This window comes from Epinephelus moara, chromosome 8 (genome assembly GCF_006386435.1).
Source record: "Epinephelus moara isolate mb chromosome 8, YSFRI_EMoa_1.0, whole genome shotgun sequence".
NCBI classification, from domain to species: Eukaryota; Metazoa; Chordata; class Actinopteri; order Perciformes; family Serranidae; genus Epinephelus; species Epinephelus moara.
In genome coordinates, this window is record NC_065513.1 from 31,928,643 (window position 1) to 31,949,218 (window position 20,576).

Here is a 20,576-nt window from a genome sequence, read left to right on the forward strand (position 1 = left end):
ATTCTGATAATAATATACATTTTCTGAGACTGTTATCATACCGTGAAAATCTCATATCGTTGCAACCCTAGCATTTCACCTCTCTGTATTTGCGCTTTTTTCGGCCCTGTGTCTCTTCAGTGCCTGCGGCTTATGGTCTGGCACCTGGTTGCTACCATTTTTATAAAGCCCCAACTTCACCTGAGCACTGTCGGGGTACACCCCCATAAATGTCCCGAACACGGAAAATAAGAAAATACAGGCAGAGAGCAGAGTCTCTGCAGAAACATACACAGCCACACACTGAGAGGGATTACTTCTGTATGAGACCATGTATTGTTTTTTAGGAACATCCTGCATAGTCTATCTTTAAGGGCGTCATCATAAAGGATGTGGTGTTAGAGAGGTATACTTGTTTTTCTGTAGAGGTCACTATGTTTGAATAGTTGTTGTTTTATTGTGGATTTTTGTATTATGTTTTGTATTTGTTGCATTTTAAATGTGGTCTGATTGGCTGCTACCTTGGCCAGGTCTCTCTTGTAAAAGAGATTTTCAATCTCAATGGGACTTCCTGGTTAAATAAAGGTTAAATAAAAAATAAGTTAATAAAAGTAAGAGATCTTAGAACTTTTCCTGCCACTGTTATTTACCTCCAAAAACACTTAAATATGAGTTAAGTCAAATTTCCAGCTAACAGCAGTTTAATTAACTATAACACTCAGACATAAGAGCTCAGTGGGAGCTTTTAAAGTCAGTGACACACTTTCCATTAAGTCTTCTCTCATATGATACAGATGTGCGGTCCTCTCTGGGGACAGCGCTGTGGAAATCAGGACTTCTACCCAGGAATATGTGCAAGAATGAGCCCCCTCTTTCAACCTCAGCCTGCCTTCGCTCCCGCTCTCCAGAGTAAGAGCTGTCATTTTTTTAATATGATTGTGGATATTTTGAGCTGAGTATCATTAGATGTCTCTGAGACAGGCTTTAGTTTATATCAGAATAAATCCATCACTGTGACATATAGTCTTTCACGATGTCTGTATGTGCTAATGCTGTTAGGGACAATTTTGTTTATGGGAAACTGTAACATTATAGATTTCAGAGTTGGGTTACAAACAGACAAGTCTGAATTATTCTTTGCAATTTTAGTCATTGTTTGTCTGCTGAAAATCATATTACTTATACTTCAGGCGTGTTTCAAGTCTGCAAAATGATAAAATTTAATTTCTGGCATAATCTGAACCCAGTGGCTGCACGGAAAGTGGAACGTAAATTAAAAACTGTCAGTATGCTTCAGAAAATAGTCAGCACTAATATAAAGGATATGACCACAGTTACATTCATCACGGCTGCTTAAATGTCTCATTATATGTCTCCTCTCATGACATTTCCAGCATGTGGAGGGCCTATGGACATTGTGATTGTATTGGACGGCTCCAACAGCATTTATCCTTGGGAACCAATGACTGCGTTCCTCACGAAATTGATACCAGGGCTTGACATCGGGCCCAAAAACACGCAGGTGATATCATATTTGTCGACCAAAAACGGGAAATTTAAGCAGAGATGAAGCAGGGGATAATCTTGCTGTCATTACTGACAGCTTTCTGTGCTTTGTCACACCATGTTTTTTTAATCATACCAGGTCAGCGTCATTCAGTATGGCACTACACCCAGGTTTGACCTCAAACTGAACCAGTATAAAACCAAAGATGAGGTGATCGCTGCAACATCCGAAATCAGACAAATGTACGGTCAATCTACCAACACCTTCGGGGCGATACAATTTGCCAGGTTTGTGTTGCAGTAATACTGCCTTCATTTACTTACATTTATGTTTATTTGATTGATAGTCTTCTTGTTTTTCTTATAATTTGTCTGTTGCTTGGTCTGTCTGTCTTCTCTGTTTATCTTTTTTAGTATTAACAGATTAGGAGTGAACATTTTTTCAGTGTTGGTCTGTCAGATCTCTTAAGAAGTATTGTGTCTGCTCTCTTCAGTGAGTGGGGTTTCCATACAAGTAATGGCGGCCGACCAGGCGCTGCAAAGGTCATGGTGGTCGTCACTGATGGGGAGTCTCACGACGTGTCTAAAAGAGAGGCAGTCCTTGCCAAATGTGAGAGACAAGGCATCACCCGCTTCGGTATCGCTGTAAGTAACTATCTTCCATTTACTACCAATTACTTTCAACTGCTTCCAATTTAACAGCTGATAGCTGCAGTTTGGTTTCTAATTATCATTGTAGATGTAAAAGATGCCTGCTGATTGCATTGCGCTGGATACATTCATTCATTTTCCCTAACCGCTCATCTTGTTGGGTGTCGTGGGCGGGCTGGAGCCTATCCCACCTGACATGGCTGAGAGGCAGGGTACACCCTGGACAGGTCACCAGACTATCACAGGGCTGACACATAGAGACAGACAACCATTCATGCTCACATTTACACCTACAGGCAATTTATAGTTACCAGTTAACCTAGCTTTTATGTGCTTGGACTGTGGGAGGAAGCCGGAGTACCCGGAGAAAACTCACAGAAGGGCACCCTGACCCCAGGGTTTGGATCAGGAACCCTTATGCTGTGAGGTGACACCACCGTGCCGCCCATAGCTTTGTTAAATTCCCAAAAGCTTACATTTATATAAATTTTTGGTTGATTTGATGTTTTGACGTGACAAGTTATAACCTAGACGTTCTGAATTTGTGGTGTTGTGGTCTCCTTTTTTCCCCAGGTCCTGGGTTATTACAGCAGAAACAACATCAACACAGACAAACTCATAGAAGAAATCAAATCCATTGCCAGCTTACCCACAGAGAAGTACTTCTTCAACGTGTCGGAAGAGGCGGCCCTCTCCAACATCGCCGGAACACTGGGGAACCGCATCTTCAACATAGAAGGTGCATATTACTCCTCCTCCCTTCTTTGTTTTTTAAAAGGCTGCACTGTGTGTGTAATCTACTTGACACCACATGTTCATTGGTCCTTCCAAAGAACCTCATTCAAGCATGTCACAACGTGTCCATCATAGCTACAGATCACCTGAGAGATCAAGAGAAATGTGGGGTTTTTTTAATACACATCTTGCACTTTGTATGACTCTTTATCTTCTCCTCTGGTATTTATTTCTTGTGTTAACGCTGTTTCCAAAAGGCACTGGAAAAGGGGGCGACAACTTCAAGATGGAGATGTCCCAGGTTGGGTTCAGCGCTCACTACTCCAACACACAGGTACAGACTGTGAGCTAGAGCCAGAGTTAGCTATATAGCTCGAGCATCTGCAGTCCACTGGCAGGAAAATATTAAAAGACAGACAGACAGTACAGACAATTAAAAGCAAAACAGTTTGCAAGACAAAATATTCATTTACCGCTCTTACACCAGAGTGAAAAAAAAATAAAAAATAGAATTAAAAATAGATAGGACAGTTAAGTGTGAAGGGGGGAGAGAGAGAGAGGGGGATAATGACATGCAGCAAAGGGCCACAGGCTGGAGTCGAACCCGGGCCACTGCGGCAATAGCCTGGGGCATGGGGCGCCTGCTCTATCCACTAAGCCACCTACGCCCCAAATTATATTAAATCAAACGTCAATTGTGACAAAGGATGTTCACACAAAAAAACTTAAAGGGTTGTCTGTTGCTTGTGGCTGTGTAACATGATAAAGGAAGTCCAGTTTGAATGCTTATCAGATGTCAAGATGTCACACATTGTACTGCTTTTCAGAGAGAATTTTTACCAGTGTTGTAGTCAAGACCATCTAAACTGAGACTAAGTCAAGATCAAGACCAGAGTGCATCGAGACTGAGACAAGACCAGAAGATAATCAAAAGGCATGCAGAGGTCAATTTTTTATGTGGGAAAAAAACAAATACAAACACTAAGGAGCTGAAATCAACATAACCATCGTTATTCAACACTCTTTTACACAGACACTTTTGTGATCTCCCCGCAGTTGTGGTCTTGACTGGTCTTGAAATAAAATCCTCTTTATGTGAGGCCGAGACAGGTTGAGTAAATTTGCAGTCGATTTCTGAGAGAGATACCAAGATCTCCAGAAAAACGGCTGATCCTGAGTAAAAAAAAAGAATGAATTTTACAAACCTGGAAAATGATCACAGCAGCGTTAATCTTAAGCACATTAAAAAAGGTACATGCAAAATGGTATTTTATAATACCTGCTTTTTGCTCTCACATGTATTTATCCAAAGCGGTGTGTTGACGGTTGGAAACAGTTTATGTTTCATTTGTGTTTTTTGTTAAACTGTGATCTGTCACACATCACATACAGTAATTCTGTGACACTATGCGGTAAACAATGGAAAAACACTGATGTACTGACCAAATATTAAGTGTAACTGCTCCACATTCAGATATATACACCCCAGTTTCACAGCCAACAGTTTCTGCTATCAAGAGTTTTGAAAATACATGTGATAATAACTAAATACAGTTAAGTAGTAACTTTTAAAATACCATATGTGACCATAGCGTGAAGTGACAGTAAAGCTGTCATATAATGTGATCCCACAGCACCTTCACAGCAGCCCCCCTGCTGTGCCAATGTTGCGTTCTCACTAAAAGGAAAGAGGAAGCTGTATTTTTTAACCGCAGTCTGACCACGAACCTACGCAGTTGTCTCTTTAAGCTGTTGTTCTCACACATTTCCATTTGTGGTTTTTACTGGGGAAGTCAGCCGAGTAACTCCATTTGATACAGATGAAACCTTTGACACTGAAAAATTGGTTGTTTCAAGCTGCTCAGTTTATAACCCCAACCATAAATATGATATAAACGCTGTGATCTCCAGAAGTATTTGTATCTGTGTGGTGTCTGTTGACTGTATCTGTGCTGGTTTAAGGATGTGATGATGCTGGGAGCAGTGGGAGCCTACGCATGGAGCGGGACTGTTGTCCATCAGACCAGGTCAAAAGTGGACATTCTCCCTTTCTCAGCCTTTGAGGGAACACTTCAAGACAGAAACCACAGCTCGTTATTGGGTAGGCAGATTTAATGCAATGTTTTATTCATTACAAAGCAGCCATTGTGACACTGTGTTACTATTACTTATTTATTATTGACTTGTTACTGATGCATTTAAGTAGACAGAGCAAATTCTGACTACTCACTATAGTTTGGTGGTGTAATCCAGTGGTTCTCAAATGGTGTGTCGCAGCACACTGGTGTGCCGTGGGATTCTTTGAATCACACATTATTACTGCAATATTTAACTGCGCCTATACAAAAACATATTTTTAACTGACTTTAATTCAATTTAATTTAATTAAAAAAACCTTAACGTGGGACCTATTTGTCACCTTTCGCACATGGGAATTATAAGTGTGTGACACATCAAAAGCCCTGATTGGCAGCCAGTGTGAGGGATGAAAACATTTAAAAGGAGAAAGCCGTGAGTGGGACAGTGGATTGCTTTATTGTACGGAGCAAATTATAACAAAGAACCAGTGAAAACGACCTACAACTGAAAGAAAAGAGAAAAAAGTGTTGGTAGACAGTAACACGAAAGCGACCTGTCTTATTTTATCTTATTTGTATTGTCTTATGTTGTGATCAGAGCGGTAACACACGTTAGAGAAGCTGTTGTGCACAGATATGAATACAGGTGTTGCCTGTTGCCTGTTGCCTTGAGCACAAACAGTTTTTAAACCACTGGTGTAATCAATAATAACACATCATAGTTTCTAAAATGATCACATACTGTATTTTGTATATAAAGCTCCTAATCCATGGTCAACAGATGTTATCACCACTATGGGTGTGTACAAACAGCTCCTGAGTGAAATCTCCTTCACACTTCTCTTGATATTATTGTACTTGTTGAGGCAGGACAACTTACCCTGTTATTATTCACAGTGTTTAGTGAAATCACCTAATTCCCAGCATAGCTCCACCCAGCCTACACCTGACTAAAGGTCTAATCGGCTAGAATAATGTGTCTGTGAGTAAGTATATGTGTTTGCATGCTGCTGGACACTGTTTTTAATAACATTTCAGCACCTGTGTAGGTGTGTAGAGCCTTTGTTTTGCAAAACATAGCAATTGTACCTTTAAAAAAGATGTGTGGTGCAGTGCAATGTTTCCATCAGATGTTGGCATTGTACGTTTCTGAAAACCACTGATATGCTACTGTGTATGTTTCATATTTTTGCCTTTCTAGCAATCCTACAAGCAGCTCTCTTGGGAAGTTTTCTTGTACTTCCAGACCTTAACTTGACCTCCACATTTCCTGACATTTCTTAATTACATCACAAACTGAGGAAACAGCTACCTGACAACACTTTGTGTCTTCTTATAACCTTCTCCTGAATTGTGGGCATCAATCAGAGTGCTAGGCAGCAGTGTAGATTAGCCCATGGCTGATGATTGATGGGACAGGGTTTCAGGAGTCAGAATATTTATAAAGCTTTGAAATTTGCATCGCCTGGCCTTTCCTAATGATGACTGTGAACAAGCCAGAAGCCTAACAAGCTAATTATGATCTGGGACCCTGCTCAAAGTCGTCTGACAGCTTAACTGTTTTGCATGGTGCTCCTTTTCTTTTTCTTTTTTTTCCACAAATCTTGCTTAAATTTTAAACAGCATGTTTCATCTCTAACTTCATGCCTTTTGGAGATTAGTTCATCTTCTACTCACTTAACAATTCACAGCAAAAGAAATTTTAACCAGGGGTGCCCAAACTTTTGCATGCCACTGTATATTAGCAGAGCTTCTTATCAAGAGAAGGAGAGGATGGTGGATGGTGTGAGACTGCTGTTCAAAACCATCGAAGCAAATATATTTTAACGACAGGTCGGGACATGCTTGGCTGTGTTTGTAGCAACCAAACTGGGTATTTAAGCCAAAAGATGATCTTGTCCTAACTCTTACCAAGTGGTTCTGTGCCTAAACCTAACCACACGTTAACTACAGCGATGTCATGACATAAAAATGAAATGTTAAGCTTCAACATAGCTGCTACATATGAAGTGTACAAATGTAACATATCTGTGGTTTGCAGAAACGTACACTGCCAATATTTACGCTGACGATCGGGTTCCCCAAGTTCAGAAGTCCGCTAATAAAGTGTGTCATTTGTGGTCATTTCCAGGTTACTCCGTCACCACACTGAGCGATGGGTCAGTAGAATACTTTGTGGCTGGTGCACCTCGCTCTAACCACTCGGGACAAGTTATCGTCTACACCGTCAACGCCCAGAAGCAAACTGCTATCATAGATTCAGAAAGAGGGAAACAGGTACTGATTTTACTGGATGTGTTATTCACATTTTCCCAAGAACCAACTGTATCTGTGCAGAAACAATTTTAGCTTGTGATTAATAAACAGCGGGAATTTTTTTTCCCAGATTGGGTCATACTTTGGAAGTGTCCTCTGCCCCCTGGACGTGGATAAAGACGGGGTGACGGACCTCCTGCTGGTTGGTGCGCCCATGTTTATGAGCGATCTGAAGAAAGAGGAAGGCAGGGTCTATGTCTTCTCTGTCACCAAGGTACAAAAGAGCAACATGTCACTTGGGGGGTGTACTGTAACTAAGTCAGAGATATTCTCAAAGCTGGACTTCATTTCTTGAATTTAAAGGAACTGTAGCGTGACGTTTAGCTCCACTCTGTGTCTTATTATCTGAAGGGTATACTGAACGAGCAGGGATTCCTCAATGGTCCGCCTCGTACTGAGAACGCACGTTTTGGGATGGCCATCTCCGCCGTTCCTGACCTGGACCTCGACGGTTATAATGACGTTGTAGTTGGAGCTCCACTAGAAGACAAAGGAAGAGGTGTCATCTACATCTACAACGGGGAGAAGAAGGCGTTAAAGAAACAGTTCTCGCAGGTGCGAAGAGAAACGGCCGTGTGTAATATCTGACTGACAGAGAAAGCAGTTTAGGAAGTTTGTTGTTTTAGTTGGAGCTAAATAAACTGCTTACTGTCTCATTTGATATATAATTTAATTCATTAAGCTCTCTTTCAGAGAATCCTTGGCTCCAAACTGGATCCTCAACTGCAGTATTTTGGAAGATCCCTAGACAGCTATCAAGATCTGAATGATGATACAGTCCCTGACATCTCCATTGGTGCATATGGAAAAGTGGTGCAGCTCTGGTGAGTAAGGCAACCTTTGATAAAGTGTGAATGATTAAATATTGACTGCATTCTGTAATTATTTACTACATTATATTACTTTTATTCATGTTAGTAAATGATTGTTTATAGAATCAACAAGGCTGGTAATGATCTAAAATTACACTTTGCCTTTCAGGTCCAGAGGTGTGGCGTCTGTCTCGGCCAAAGCTTCTTTTAACCCCAATAAAATCAACATTATCAACAAACCCTGCGACATTAATGGACGCAAGCTGTCGTGTTTCAACACCAACCTCTGTTTCAGTGCTGCGTTCAGGCCCAAGAAGCCTGTTGGACCCATTGGTAAATCTGATTACCTGTTAAGCTTCTTGAGAATATCCAGATTCCTGTTTTTTAAAGCAACAGTTTAACAATTTGGAAATAAGCCTCTGTGCTCTTCTAGCTGAAATTTAGATGAGAGGATTGATACTGTATTCATGTCTGTACAGTAAATGCAAAGATACAGCCAGCAGCTGGTTAGCTTAGCTTAGCATAAAGACTTGAGTAGCGGTTGCTTGCATGGATTTGTTTCTTTCAGACAGAGCTAAGCTAACCGTTTGCCCGTATTTCAAGTCTTTATGCTAAGCTAAGCTAACTGACTGTGTTTTTAATGAACAAACATAGGAGCAATATCGATCTTCTCATCCAACTCTGAGCAAGAATGGCAAACAAGCGAAATTCCCAAATTGTCGGGCCATTGCTCAGCGATATTCAAATCCCATCCTGATCATTTTCAAGTGTCACATAGGGTACTGTTTTCACTTCCTTCAGATATATCCTACACTTTGAATCTGGACGCTGACTTGCAGGCCTCACGAGTGACATCAAGAGGGATGTTTACTAAAACCAACGACCGCTTGCTCACAGGAAAGGCAAAAATATCATCTACACCCTTTTGCCAAGATTACCAGGTTTATGTTCAGGTAAAGGATGAAAATCATCAGTTTTGTGTTCTTAAAGAAGATCAATGACTGTTTTTATGTGAGCACCTTGATGTGATGAGGCTTGTAGAGATATTACTTCATATGTTGTTTTCCAAAATAGGCATGAAGTGTTTTGAAAATGACCTCTTGATTTCTCTGTATATGTTTTTTTTCTACAGGAAGCACCAGACTTTATCAACTCTCTCAGTCTGAAAGTGGAAGTCGAGCAGCAGAATGCAGATGCAAACCCTGTGCTCGATCAGTTTTCTCCAACTGCCTGGGAGTTCTTTGTAAGTGACTGACATAGTACATGACATCTCTGAATCAGTGTTAGTCAAAGGTCTACTGGAAACACATCAGGTGACGAAGAGTTGTAGCATAGTTGTTATTTTGCAGAGGCATTTGTACAGTCATCTAAAATGACACAGTGTGTGATGATTACTGGCTTTTAAAAACTTAGGTGTTTCACAAAGTCACGCAACAGCTCAGATTTACATCAGAAGGAGTTTCCCAACAACATCAGAGTTCATCCAATGGAGTCAAAATATAATAGATTTCCTTTATGTTATATGTTTTTATTTCTTATTCTGAAAAATAATCTAACATAATCAAATCAATCTTTATTTATATAGAAGCCTTTCATACAATCATGCAGCCCAAAGTGCTTCACAGAGCAGGAGTAAAACAGCACAGAAAAAGTAACAAACGATAAAATGTTTTAAAATAAAAAATATTTATAAAGAACAAATGAATACAAAAAAATGATGTAGAAAATGCCAAAGACAAGATTTAAAAACAGAGGCAATATAAGACGAGGCACCATTAAGTAAAAGCCAAGCTAAGAAGATATATCTTAAGGTTCCAAAATCCAAATATGGAAATAAAACTAAAAAATCAGGTTACAATCCAGCAACCTAAAAATTCAGGAACAGTCCAAATATGAAAAAAAGAAAGAAATAAAATCGGGATAAAATCCAGGATTTTTAATGAATTCAGATATAATTTAAATATGGAAAAAAAAATTATTTATTTAAATTATTTATTTATTTATTTATTTTTATATACTTTATTAATCCCTGAGGCGAAATTTTGAACTTAGCCACTTAGACTCAGAAGGAAAACATCCCTTATTTGAAGAATTATACTGTAAGACACTAAAACAATTTTAGTTTTTACTCCTTACTGGGTAATATGGGAATGGAGACCTGTGGAAGATGTGCACTGGCCCATGTATTGCCTTTGGTGCCCCAGTTCAACTGCCCAGTTAACGGACGAGACGGGGGGAATCATCTAGATAAACTTTATCCCAAGCCTAACCCCCCCCCCAACCCCTAACCCGAGGAGAATAGGCATCTGTTGATAATACAGCCTTCGAAGAATAAAGCAGAATCCCTCACTAAATTTCTGCTCTGTTATCATTTCAGATCCCCTTCACTAAAGACTGCGGCTCTGATAACGTGTGTATCAGTGATCTGGTGCTCAGTGTGAAGACAGACACGAAGGGGACCAGGTAAGAATCACTGACCTGTCTCAGATGTATAGTACAAGATGTAATGCTTGTTGTCTGTTACATGTAAGTGTACAATACACAGGTTAGATGTACAGCTTACAGTTTAAAGTAAAGACAAGATGTGTGCTGATTCATGATGGTATCCTCAGGATAAAGAGTGTTGTTGCTGTTCATTTAGAGTTGAAGTTGAGAGTAGAAATAATAGCGTGTGACAGAACAAGCTTGGGCAAGGTGATGTTTTCCTTTGCTGTGAGTCATTTGTGGAATGAGGATAAGTGAATATCTAAAGGTCCTGAAAACCTATTTTCTCAATCAGCTCTTTGCTATATACCACCTGATAACACAGTACCATCCTTAAGGCCCTATACTTGTCTGTGACATAGCTATGATGTCACATAAAGGCAGTGTCCAACAGTGTACACATCTATACAACAGAGAGGAAAGAATTGTGTGAGGAGCAAATTTGGCAATATGTGTCTATTTAATGTTATGCCCTGGTTACTCCTGACAACCATTGCACCATTTTCTATTTTCTCTGTTTTATGAGTCTGATTTAATTGCCAATTGCTGCACAAATTAGAGTTTTCCAGTTCGCACAGCAGCTTCATAGCCCATTAAACGTTCGGGTCAGACTTGTGAGCTTGGTAAAAACATGCAAAGTTTGGGTGTTACGTGCCCAGTGAATTAACTCAGATGAAAGGATGGTGCAGTTCCACAGCTGCTATTCATCGTCATGTTTGGAGACTTTTCTATGTGCTGCTTTTTGTGTCTCTCGAGCTAAAGGAAGGCTTTGAGATTCATTGCTATATAAATACTGTATTATGCATTTTAAGGTGGAGGTAGCTACAGTATGGTTCAGGTAACTTCTGGCCTGGTAAGACCATCCTGATGACGTGAGGTCAATACTGTTTCGCTCTCTGTGTCAGCCTGGACCCCATGCTGCCTCAAACACTTTCAGTGGGCGGGAGTACTCGCTATGACAGCTCCTTCAGCCATTCAGCTCCATAAAAAACCCGGGGGCATCTTCTTCACCACTGAAGCAAGCTGATAAATTGAGCTTTCAAATCCAGTCGAAAGAATGGGAAGAAATTTTTTTTTTCCTCCGAGAAACTTTGCAAGTGCGTTCTCTTGTTCTCGTTTAATTGTTGAGTTAGCACTTGTTGCTTCAGGAGCCAGCATTGCTGTTCTGCAAGCTGCAGCCTGCAGTTCATATCATCAACTACAACGCAGTCGCTGATTGGCTACTCACGTTGTCAACTACAGTGCGGATCCCTGATTGTCCCCGATTGGATTTAATTTCTGTTTGGTGTGGCATCGAGTCCAGTCTGATACAGAGAGCGAGACAGAATGTTGACCTCACGTCATCAGTATGGTCTTACCAGTTTAGGTAACTTCTGTTTTAGTTGCTGCTGTGTTTCCCCCGTATTTATAGATGTTAAGGGAAAAAAAAGACCAACACACGTTTAAACAATATGAATACATCATGTTTTAGTCAATCACTTTAACCATTCCTTCTTATTCCTCTCCCTCTGGTCAGTTAGACAATGCACAGACCGTGAACATGCTACTTTAATCTGTGACATGCAGAAATGAAATCACGTGAATGCATATACAGTAATGTGTTGTGTTGCAGCTCAGAGCCCTACCTGGTCAGCGCAAACAACCGAGAGCTGTCATTTGAAGTGGTTGTGAAGAACAAAAAGGAGAATGCATACAACACTCAGGTCTTGGCCACGTTCTCCGGCACCCTCTACTACTCCTCCGTCTTTCCTCCTGTGAGTGACAAAGGCTTCAAAGGCTGCCGAATAGTTATTTGAAAAACATTAAAAGATTGTCAACTGTATGGTAAAGTATTGTCAGTGTATTAAAGCCACATCTAAAGCCGCAGTTATGAACTATTCTTATCTGTACTTTCGCAGACGGATGGAGTCAAATGCACCTCAACACAAACACAAACTGTCACCTGCCAAGTGGGATACCCAGCATTGAGAAAAGACGAAGAGGTGAGTGCAAGAGCAGAAAGATCTTTACCTGTGCTAACTATTTTTAAAATGTTTTCCTATATTAAGTTCTTTGTTCGACTAAAAATGTAAAACATCATGTTGTTAAATTACAGATGAAATTCAGGATGAATTTTGAATACAATTTTGACCAGTTGGATAACCGAGCGGAGGTGAAATTTGAGGCCAAGAGGTACACTGAGATAATTACACATTCAATGAAAAACTGTGACTCTTATTTAAAATGGTTGACATGTAATAATGTCTTGTCCTTTTTCAATTTTTCACAGTGACGGTAAAGAGGACAGACCTGCCGACAACAAGGTGGACATATCCATTCCTATCCGATATAATGCAGGAGTTGGTATATCGAGGTGATTTTTTACTTTCTGTTACCGTGACATTATTATTCCTTGTTTTAGTCGCACTGTAAGGTTGATGGTTGACAATGGTAAATGCTTCGAGGTGTTAATTTTCATGGCGTCTTTGTCCTAGGGAGACCAATATTAATTTCTACGTGGCGGATGCTGATGTTCCCGTGGTAACAACAGTGAAAAGTCTCGATGATATCGGCCCAGAGTTTAACTTCACAGTAGAGGTGCAATAAATGAAATCTGTCTCTTAAAATATCACCATCTAATTTCTAATTATATTTATTTAAAATGTATTAAAACAAATTGTATTTAAAGGTTTCCACAAGTAACTTCCCAGTCAACCTCCTGTATCTGACCATTGCTCTGCCAGTGGCCACTAAAGGTGGAAATCCGCTCCTCTATGTGACCGGTGTGGACACACAAACCGTAAGTACTCAGTTACCAAATACTGGCAAGTTTCAAAGAGTTTAAAAGCGGTTTTACTTCAAAAATATTTCAGTTTACACCCAATCTGCAATGTATACAATCTGTAATTAAAACATTACAGACATTCAAACAGTTCTGTAAATATAAACAGTGAGTTGATGGTAAACTTATTGCAGAGTTTAAAGCTACAGCAGGTCAATTTTATAATAACTTTTTGTCATATTTGCTGAAACTGTCACTGTATCTGTGAAAAAAATAATGTCCCTCTGGCTCCTCCTAGTGCTGCCAATGGCATTTGCAAGAATCCACCACCACTGAACAAAACCAATCAGAGTCAGGAGGAGTCTCTAACACTGTGTCAATCACTGCTCGTACTTTTGAAACAAACCAAACTCGGTCCTCTTAAAGTGCACCAAAAAGTGGACCAACAGGAAAGGAACTCTTTTTTTTTGTGTGTGTGTTCACATTGTCAGTTCATTTAAAAGATGACCCAGTTCTCTGTCTGGTCAGCTTTCTGTTCACACCACAGCCTATATATAATATATATTGACTTAGTTTTGTTCTTACTTTGACGTGGCACTGCAGTGCAGTTGCTTTCAGATGAACCCAAAAGGAAAACCTTAAGCACCTCTGTGTGCTGTAGACTGTTGCCATTTGATGTATTCTACATTCCACATCTGAAGATGAGCAGCATGATCCATGGACCAAACTACTCCTCATCCTATGTCCTTGCAAGCGTTGCAGGCTAACGTGATTTCGTCTGTTTTCATAAGTGCAAAGTGAACCTGGAGCACTTTGTTTTTCACATGGCAGATGAACAGTGAACCACACTGTGGAGTCAGAGGGGTCTGAGTTCTATATGTGCAAAAAAATGCTGGGTCACTGATTTGAGTCCGTTTAAAGGGCTAAAAAGAGCCGTGTGAAAACATCCTTGAGAAATGACAAAACCGCTCATCCATGCTTTGCCAACAACAGTGTACACTGCAAAGACAAATAAACAGAAAAGGGCAAAGGACAATGAAAGGCAAGTTAAAAAGAGTTACACTGAGCCCGAGCCGGTGATGGTTTTGAGTCCTCCCTTTCCCGTAGCTCTCTCCAACTCTGAAAAGCCACTACCATGTTTACTCTTGTTTTATTTTAGGCTTGGTTTTACACTTTCTCGTAAGCTTGGTTTTCGTCATCGGTCTGTTTATTTGTCTTTGCCGTGCCCTCTGTTGTTGGCAGTACGGTGTGTGCACCAGCAGTGATTGACACGGCGTTAGAGACTCCACCTGGCTTTGATTCTTGTTTTGTTCAGGCACAGTGGATTCTTGCAGATGTCATCAGGTGCACGAGGAGGAGCCAGACAGATTTTTTTCACAAATCATCTGTTTCATCTACTGCTGTCAGGACATAATGACAGTTTCAGTAAATATAAAGTCACTTACTGTAGCTTTAACCAAGCGTAGCATAGCCCCTACATTAGTTAGTATTTCCTGAGTCAGGCTGTGGAAACATGATTTTAGTTTTAACTGATTTGCAGTGTGATATGATATCTGTAGAATAAATGACCTGAGGCTTCTCCACCTGTAGGGAGGTGCTGTCAGCTGTGACTCCAGCGGCCTGGTTGATCCTCTGAAGATCGGAGTGAAGAGCCATGAAGCGTCTTTCTCAGAGGAGAGTCTCAGAGGCACAGAAACACTGGTCAGTCGCTTATTTCTTTGTACATTTTTCTTCTTTATATGTGTCAGTTTTTTAGAAGACATTTTCTCATGTCGTATTTTCACCTGAATCATAGAGAAGCTAACGATGCACAAATCAAAATCTGCACACTGTGCACATGACGTATCTAATGTAAATATTTGTAAATGTGATATAATAGCAAAACATTTTGCACACAAGTCAATTCATCATATTCTCATACATATTTTTTTCATTCATATTTTATTGAACTTTCTGACAAAAACTGTCACCGAGTATTAATAAATCAAATATATGTGCATACACATGAGGGGAAAAAACACAATAACTAAATAAAATAATAATATAAAAATGCATAAATAATAATACATAAGTAATTCTTAAAATAATAAAGAATAAAATATTAAAAAATCCATATTCCCACATAAATATGTGTCATAAGTATGTTATTTATAACTGCATACATTATGTTTTAATTATCCTTAAACAATTCTTTATCTTAATAAATATTGTATTTATAATGTACTTAAATTAGTACCTCTAAATCATCATGTATAGTTGTAACTAATATCTATACCCACTGTTGTTGTTGTTGTTGTTGTTTTTTAATAACCAAGAAATTCAAAATTGTGGTTGCATTAAAATTTAGGCTTGTGCACTGACTTCCTTTTGTTAACGCTGTTCTTTTTTTAACCAACAGGACTGCAACAGTGCAAAATGCGAGTCTATAAAATGCATCCTCAAGGACACTGAACTTTTAAACGACTACTATGTGAAAGTTAAAACAAGAATCTGGAGTGGCACATTTCTGTCGGTAAATATATTCAATAATTTAATCATAATAATACTGGTTGTTTTGTCTGCTTTGATTCATTTAATTCTCTTATGTTACTCATTAATGAATCCACTGTGATGCTTTCAGTGCAGTCATTTCTATAAATTTGTCCTGACAGGCCACCTATCAGACCGTCGAGCTGACCTCCAGTGTTGATGTTGAGACTTTCAACCCTGACCTCCTCATTGTCTCCCCCAAACAGCTGCCAGTAAGATTTTCATTTGGTGCCTCACATAAACGGAGAAGGAAAAGATTTGTGATAGTGTCACATTTTATCTGTAACCTTGAAAATTTTTAAGCTCCAGACTGCAGCAAAAATGTAACATATTTCTCAAATTTAGTGGGCAAACTCTGACGTGTGAACTTTGTTGTTTATTAATCGTTCCATATCTGAGTGAGACAGACCATGTGTTGACCTCTCCTGTCCTCCTGCTGCCCAGGTGGTGCTGACAGTCAGTAAACCTGGAGAGAAAGGTGAAGTTCCAGTGGGAGTGATAGTTGGCAGCGTCATCGGCGGACTGCTGCTGTTAGCTCTGGCTGTTGGACTGCTGTGGAAGGTAACTGTCGGTCTGTCTGTCTGTCTGTCTACGATTTGGTGTAAATAATTTTAACACAGAGAGGACTATTAGTTAAGTATGTCCTCCACCAAGGTTATGTTTTCGGTCAGGTTTGTCTGTTTTTCAGCAGAATTATGGAAAAACTACTGGCTGGATAATTCATGAAACTTGGTGGAAGGGTGTAGCGTGGGTCAAGGAAGAACCTGTTCAATTTTGGAGCGGATTATCTCTTAAATCACTTATATCTCTTAAAATGAGCAATTCACCTCCACCAGTTTGAATTGGAGAATCAACCTGATCTGTGTGTGTGTTTCTTTTAACATATAAACTGCTATACAGCATTACAAAAGAAAAGGAATGTAGAAAATGTATGCATATGCACAAGCACACACATATACAGATACCTACATACATATAGAACCTTTAAAGCAACAGGCAGTTACAGAAGATAAAGGCCTAATCAGGGCCTTTTGTATTATGATCAGCTACGACAAGATGTAAAAAAAAAAAAAAAGTTAATGTGATTTTCTTCGCATGGAGATGTCAGTGAAGTGAGGGTTTAGAGTCTAGCTTTTATATAGTCCAAGAATGGATTCCACATTCTCACAAATTTATCAGAAGAACCATTTAATGTGAATCTTACTTTCTCAAGTTTGAGATGTTGATCTCACATATAGACCTCAGATATTCAAGTGATTAGTTTTGTAAATTTGATCCATGGGTGTTTCTTCAGGCAAGTTGGGAAAAGAAGGTGTATTACTTTTAATATAACTACGAACTTGGAGGAATCAGAAGAAATGAGGTTGAAATTTATTTGGCAGTTGTTCAAAGGTAGGAAGTACTTCGTCTACAAAAAGGGCCTTCGTATTTCCTATGCTGTTCTTTTTCCTGATCTGTGTTTTAATAGAAATGTGCAGCTTTATGTTTATAGATTCAAAAGAAACTTGATTTTCTTATAATCAATCAACAAAGCAACAGAATGCTGTGTATTTACTATATATATGTACATTTGGATATAAGGAAAATAGGTGCATTATGGGTATATTCTTACAGAAAATTGACTATATACTGGACTCTCTTGTAAAATACTTTTGCAGCTGATACTGAAACTGTGTCTGAACTGAACCTGTTTACTTTACAGTTTGGGTTTTTCAAAAGAAAGTACCAGCAGCTTCTGAGGGAGGGCGATGAAGACACGCAGAGCCACGCACATGTGGACGAGGTGTTGTGAGCTGGAGAAAACCCACAGCACTCTCTCTTCACTGGATTGTTTCCAGTTCTGGTACTTGTCACTGGTTCTTGTGAAGTGCAAATGGACTTCAGCTCAATCACTGGACGTTGGGCATTTTAATGAAAAGGAAGCTGTTCAGTTTGTAGAAAACTGGGACTCGATCCTCTGTCCATTTGACAGAGGCGTATTCTTAAAATATTTTTTTGAGAGCTTTGTGGACTGTATCTTGACTAGTTGCTATTGTGCACTGATTTTGATAAAAATGTAAAAAATATTTTTTCTCTCAAAATGTCAGAACCATATAAAATCACATTTTGTAGGCCTTTATGACATCGATTAGGAGTTTTACACTGTTAAGGCATCTAATTTCTGCATTGCCTTTGGTTTTGATCAATTCTGGGCAATGTGACGGACAAATAACATTTTCAGTTGGAAAAAATAATAATTTTGTTTATAGCTCATTTGTCAAAACATTGACGTTTTTAGCTCACACGCTGTAGCCAGTCAGACTGTAGCATAAACTGAGATCCGCCGTCGCCTCTGGCACTCAGGGCTCCTGTCGCATTAATAATATGGATAACAGTTTGTATGCAACAGGAAACGATCGCTATTCTGGAAAGAGTGAAATCTGTCACTCCTCTGTTTCATTGTGTTTGTACTGTATATACTGAAGATAAAATGATCTTTGATATTGTGTTTTATATGTTGAAAAGATTTGAGGTTATATGGGTCCATGGGGTAGCTACTTGTGTTGTTGATATTGATGATATTTTGTTTTCTGTTTCCATTAGTAGCATAGTTTGCAGGTGCTATAATTTTGCAGCATATTGTGTTTTCATAATTTGCCGATTATTTTCTGGATTAGTCGATTAATGGATCTGCCTATTAGATTTCAGAAAATAGTTCAAAACAATCTACTTCCTGGTTCCAAGGTGATGTTTTCAAATTGGTTGTGTGCAATATACAGTCCAAATCCCACATTACTGTCATATAAGACAAAGAAGAGTAGTTTGAACCAGCAAATGTTTGGCATCTTTTGCTTAGAAGAATACTTCCCAAATGATCATTTGTATATCAATTACTCATTCTGTGTTATGTTGAATTCAGAACATGCCTCCACAGTGAATGAAGAATCCATAAACTGAAAATTCTTGATGAAGTTATTTAACAACAGCAAAACTTTTAAAAAATATCCGTTCACAAGCTCTCTCACAACTTGTGCAGTATGATCCAAGTCTCATTTATCCATTTGTGCTCAAGCATGCGTTTTCGCTTAATCCTTACAATTTGGAAAACTTTTGCATGATCACGCAGGTGCACGACTCGTGTGTGTGTGACCGTTCATGCAGAAGTGTTTTAAATTGTAAGATTTTAATGAAAATGTGTTTTCGAAGTCGTACGACTGGTAAAATGATGCTTAGATTATACTGCACAAGTTATGTGAGAGTTTGTAAATGGATGTTTTGATAAAGGTTTGCTGTTAAACGTGGATCACTATGACTTTAATTTATCAAACATGCAGTTTTTGGATTCTCCGTTCACCATGGAGGCATGTGAGAAAACAACGTTGGGTGAGTAATTGATATACATTATTTGAGGGGTTAGGTATTCATTCAATCCATTAAATCAATTATCAAAATGGTTGCAGATGCATTTCCTGTGAGTTAACTTGTTCATTACTTGATTAATTGTTTCAGCCAGAAAATAGTTTATCTGCAGGGCAACATGTGCAAGTATTATTCACTACAGAGAAAAAATGTCATAGACTCACTTACTTTCTAAAAACACCCAGTCTGTATCTTTCTTTCTGAGTTTTTGAGAGCACAGATCAAAGCTAATCCTGCAGGATCTAAATGTGTACTGGCACAGTTTCGCCACAAGATGGCAGCATGATATAGATGACCTGTTTGCACTGTTGTGTATTTCCCCACTCTCCTCTCCTCTCCTCTCCTCTCCTCTCCTCTCCTCTCCTCTCCTCTCACTAGAACACCTTTAAAAAAAACTTGACCCTGCAAGGAACCTTACTTGAACCACCTCCCTCCAAACATCAGTATAATTGAACTTTTCCCTCAAACTTGATTAATTCCTTCTCACATTTTTGACTGTCGTGTTCTCCCACAGTCCCACAGTCAGGTTAGTCTGTCCCTCGACTGTGCTGGAATGCATTTCTGAACGTTATCCCTTTTGAACGAGCCAACTCCTGCAGAGTCTTTAGCATTCATCTCTCTGGATCTGACTGGGTGGAATAGGCTATTTGACTCTAATAAATAGCATATTTTTGGGTGGAGCCTGGGCTCGAGCTCTCCCTGTTGGAGGGGATATATAGAATTTTGATAGATGATAAGTGCTCTGTTTCACAATTACTCATGCGCCACGGTGTTGTGAAACAGCCTTTGGATTGTGTCTATATGTGTACAGGGAGCTGTGTGGAAATAGTTGTTGAAATGTGATACAGTGGAAGTGTTCAAACACCTTTGTAGATTTGTTCCCTTTGGGGTTTCCTGCAGATGATTGGCAGTTACAGCCAAACAACTCAACCATGCCACAACGGGATGATTGCTCGCAAATGGCTGCAATGTTGTAAATCAAAAATGATGTCATAGCAAATTATTTAATAACTGTTGGCCTTCTTTTGCACTTTGTTAGACGTTTAGCGTTACAGTGATCTTCATTGTTTCATCATGACTACTTTTCAGACTTTTGAAATGTCTTTCTTTTTAAAATGAGGATTCTCATACATTTGACAGATCCTTAAATTTTCATTTATTTCATTTGATGATAAAAACTTATGTCATACAAGGTCACAGTAGATGGGAGTAGCTAAAGCCACACAGCATTACAGCCAAAACTTTTGGCTTCTTTTAATGCAAAAAATTCTGTATCAAACAAACAACAAAATAAAAGTCATCCCCCATGGCATCGGGGGTGTGTGC

At 39.2% G+C, this 20,576-nt stretch overlaps 1 protein-coding gene across 1 annotated transcript in view; it reads left to right on the forward strand.

Moving 5' to 3' along the window:
- Window positions 1-20,576, forward strand: part of itga2.2 (integrin, alpha 2 (CD49B, alpha 2 subunit of VLA-2 receptor), tandem duplicate 2) — a 30,690-nt gene extending 10,114 nt beyond the window's left edge. Inside the window, exons 5-30 of the mRNA XM_050051677.1 lie at window positions 774-888; window positions 1,374-1,501; window positions 1,625-1,773; window positions 1,980-2,130; window positions 2,710-2,875; window positions 3,129-3,205; window positions 4,834-4,972; window positions 7,081-7,226; window positions 7,336-7,479; window positions 7,617-7,820; window positions 7,959-8,089; window positions 8,247-8,410; window positions 8,879-9,030; window positions 9,210-9,320; window positions 10,455-10,540; window positions 12,174-12,315; window positions 12,460-12,543; window positions 12,657-12,733; window positions 12,831-12,914; window positions 13,036-13,138; window positions 13,230-13,340; window positions 14,913-15,023; window positions 15,721-15,834; window positions 15,974-16,063; window positions 16,296-16,412; window positions 17,554-20,576. Coding sequence (XP_049907634.1) covers window positions 774-888; window positions 1,374-1,501; window positions 1,625-1,773; window positions 1,980-2,130; window positions 2,710-2,875; window positions 3,129-3,205; window positions 4,834-4,972; window positions 7,081-7,226; window positions 7,336-7,479; window positions 7,617-7,820; window positions 7,959-8,089; window positions 8,247-8,410; window positions 8,879-9,030; window positions 9,210-9,320; window positions 10,455-10,540; window positions 12,174-12,315; window positions 12,460-12,543; window positions 12,657-12,733; window positions 12,831-12,914; window positions 13,036-13,138; window positions 13,230-13,340; window positions 14,913-15,023; window positions 15,721-15,834; window positions 15,974-16,063; window positions 16,296-16,412; window positions 17,554-17,643 — 3,186 coding nt within the window. The 3' untranslated portion in view covers window positions 17,644-20,576. The remainder of the gene's footprint in view (window positions 1-773; window positions 889-1,373; window positions 1,502-1,624; window positions 1,774-1,979; window positions 2,131-2,709; window positions 2,876-3,128; window positions 3,206-4,833; window positions 4,973-7,080; window positions 7,227-7,335; window positions 7,480-7,616; window positions 7,821-7,958; window positions 8,090-8,246; window positions 8,411-8,878; window positions 9,031-9,209; window positions 9,321-10,454; window positions 10,541-12,173; window positions 12,316-12,459; window positions 12,544-12,656; window positions 12,734-12,830; window positions 12,915-13,035; window positions 13,139-13,229; window positions 13,341-14,912; window positions 15,024-15,720; window positions 15,835-15,973; window positions 16,064-16,295; window positions 16,413-17,553) is intronic.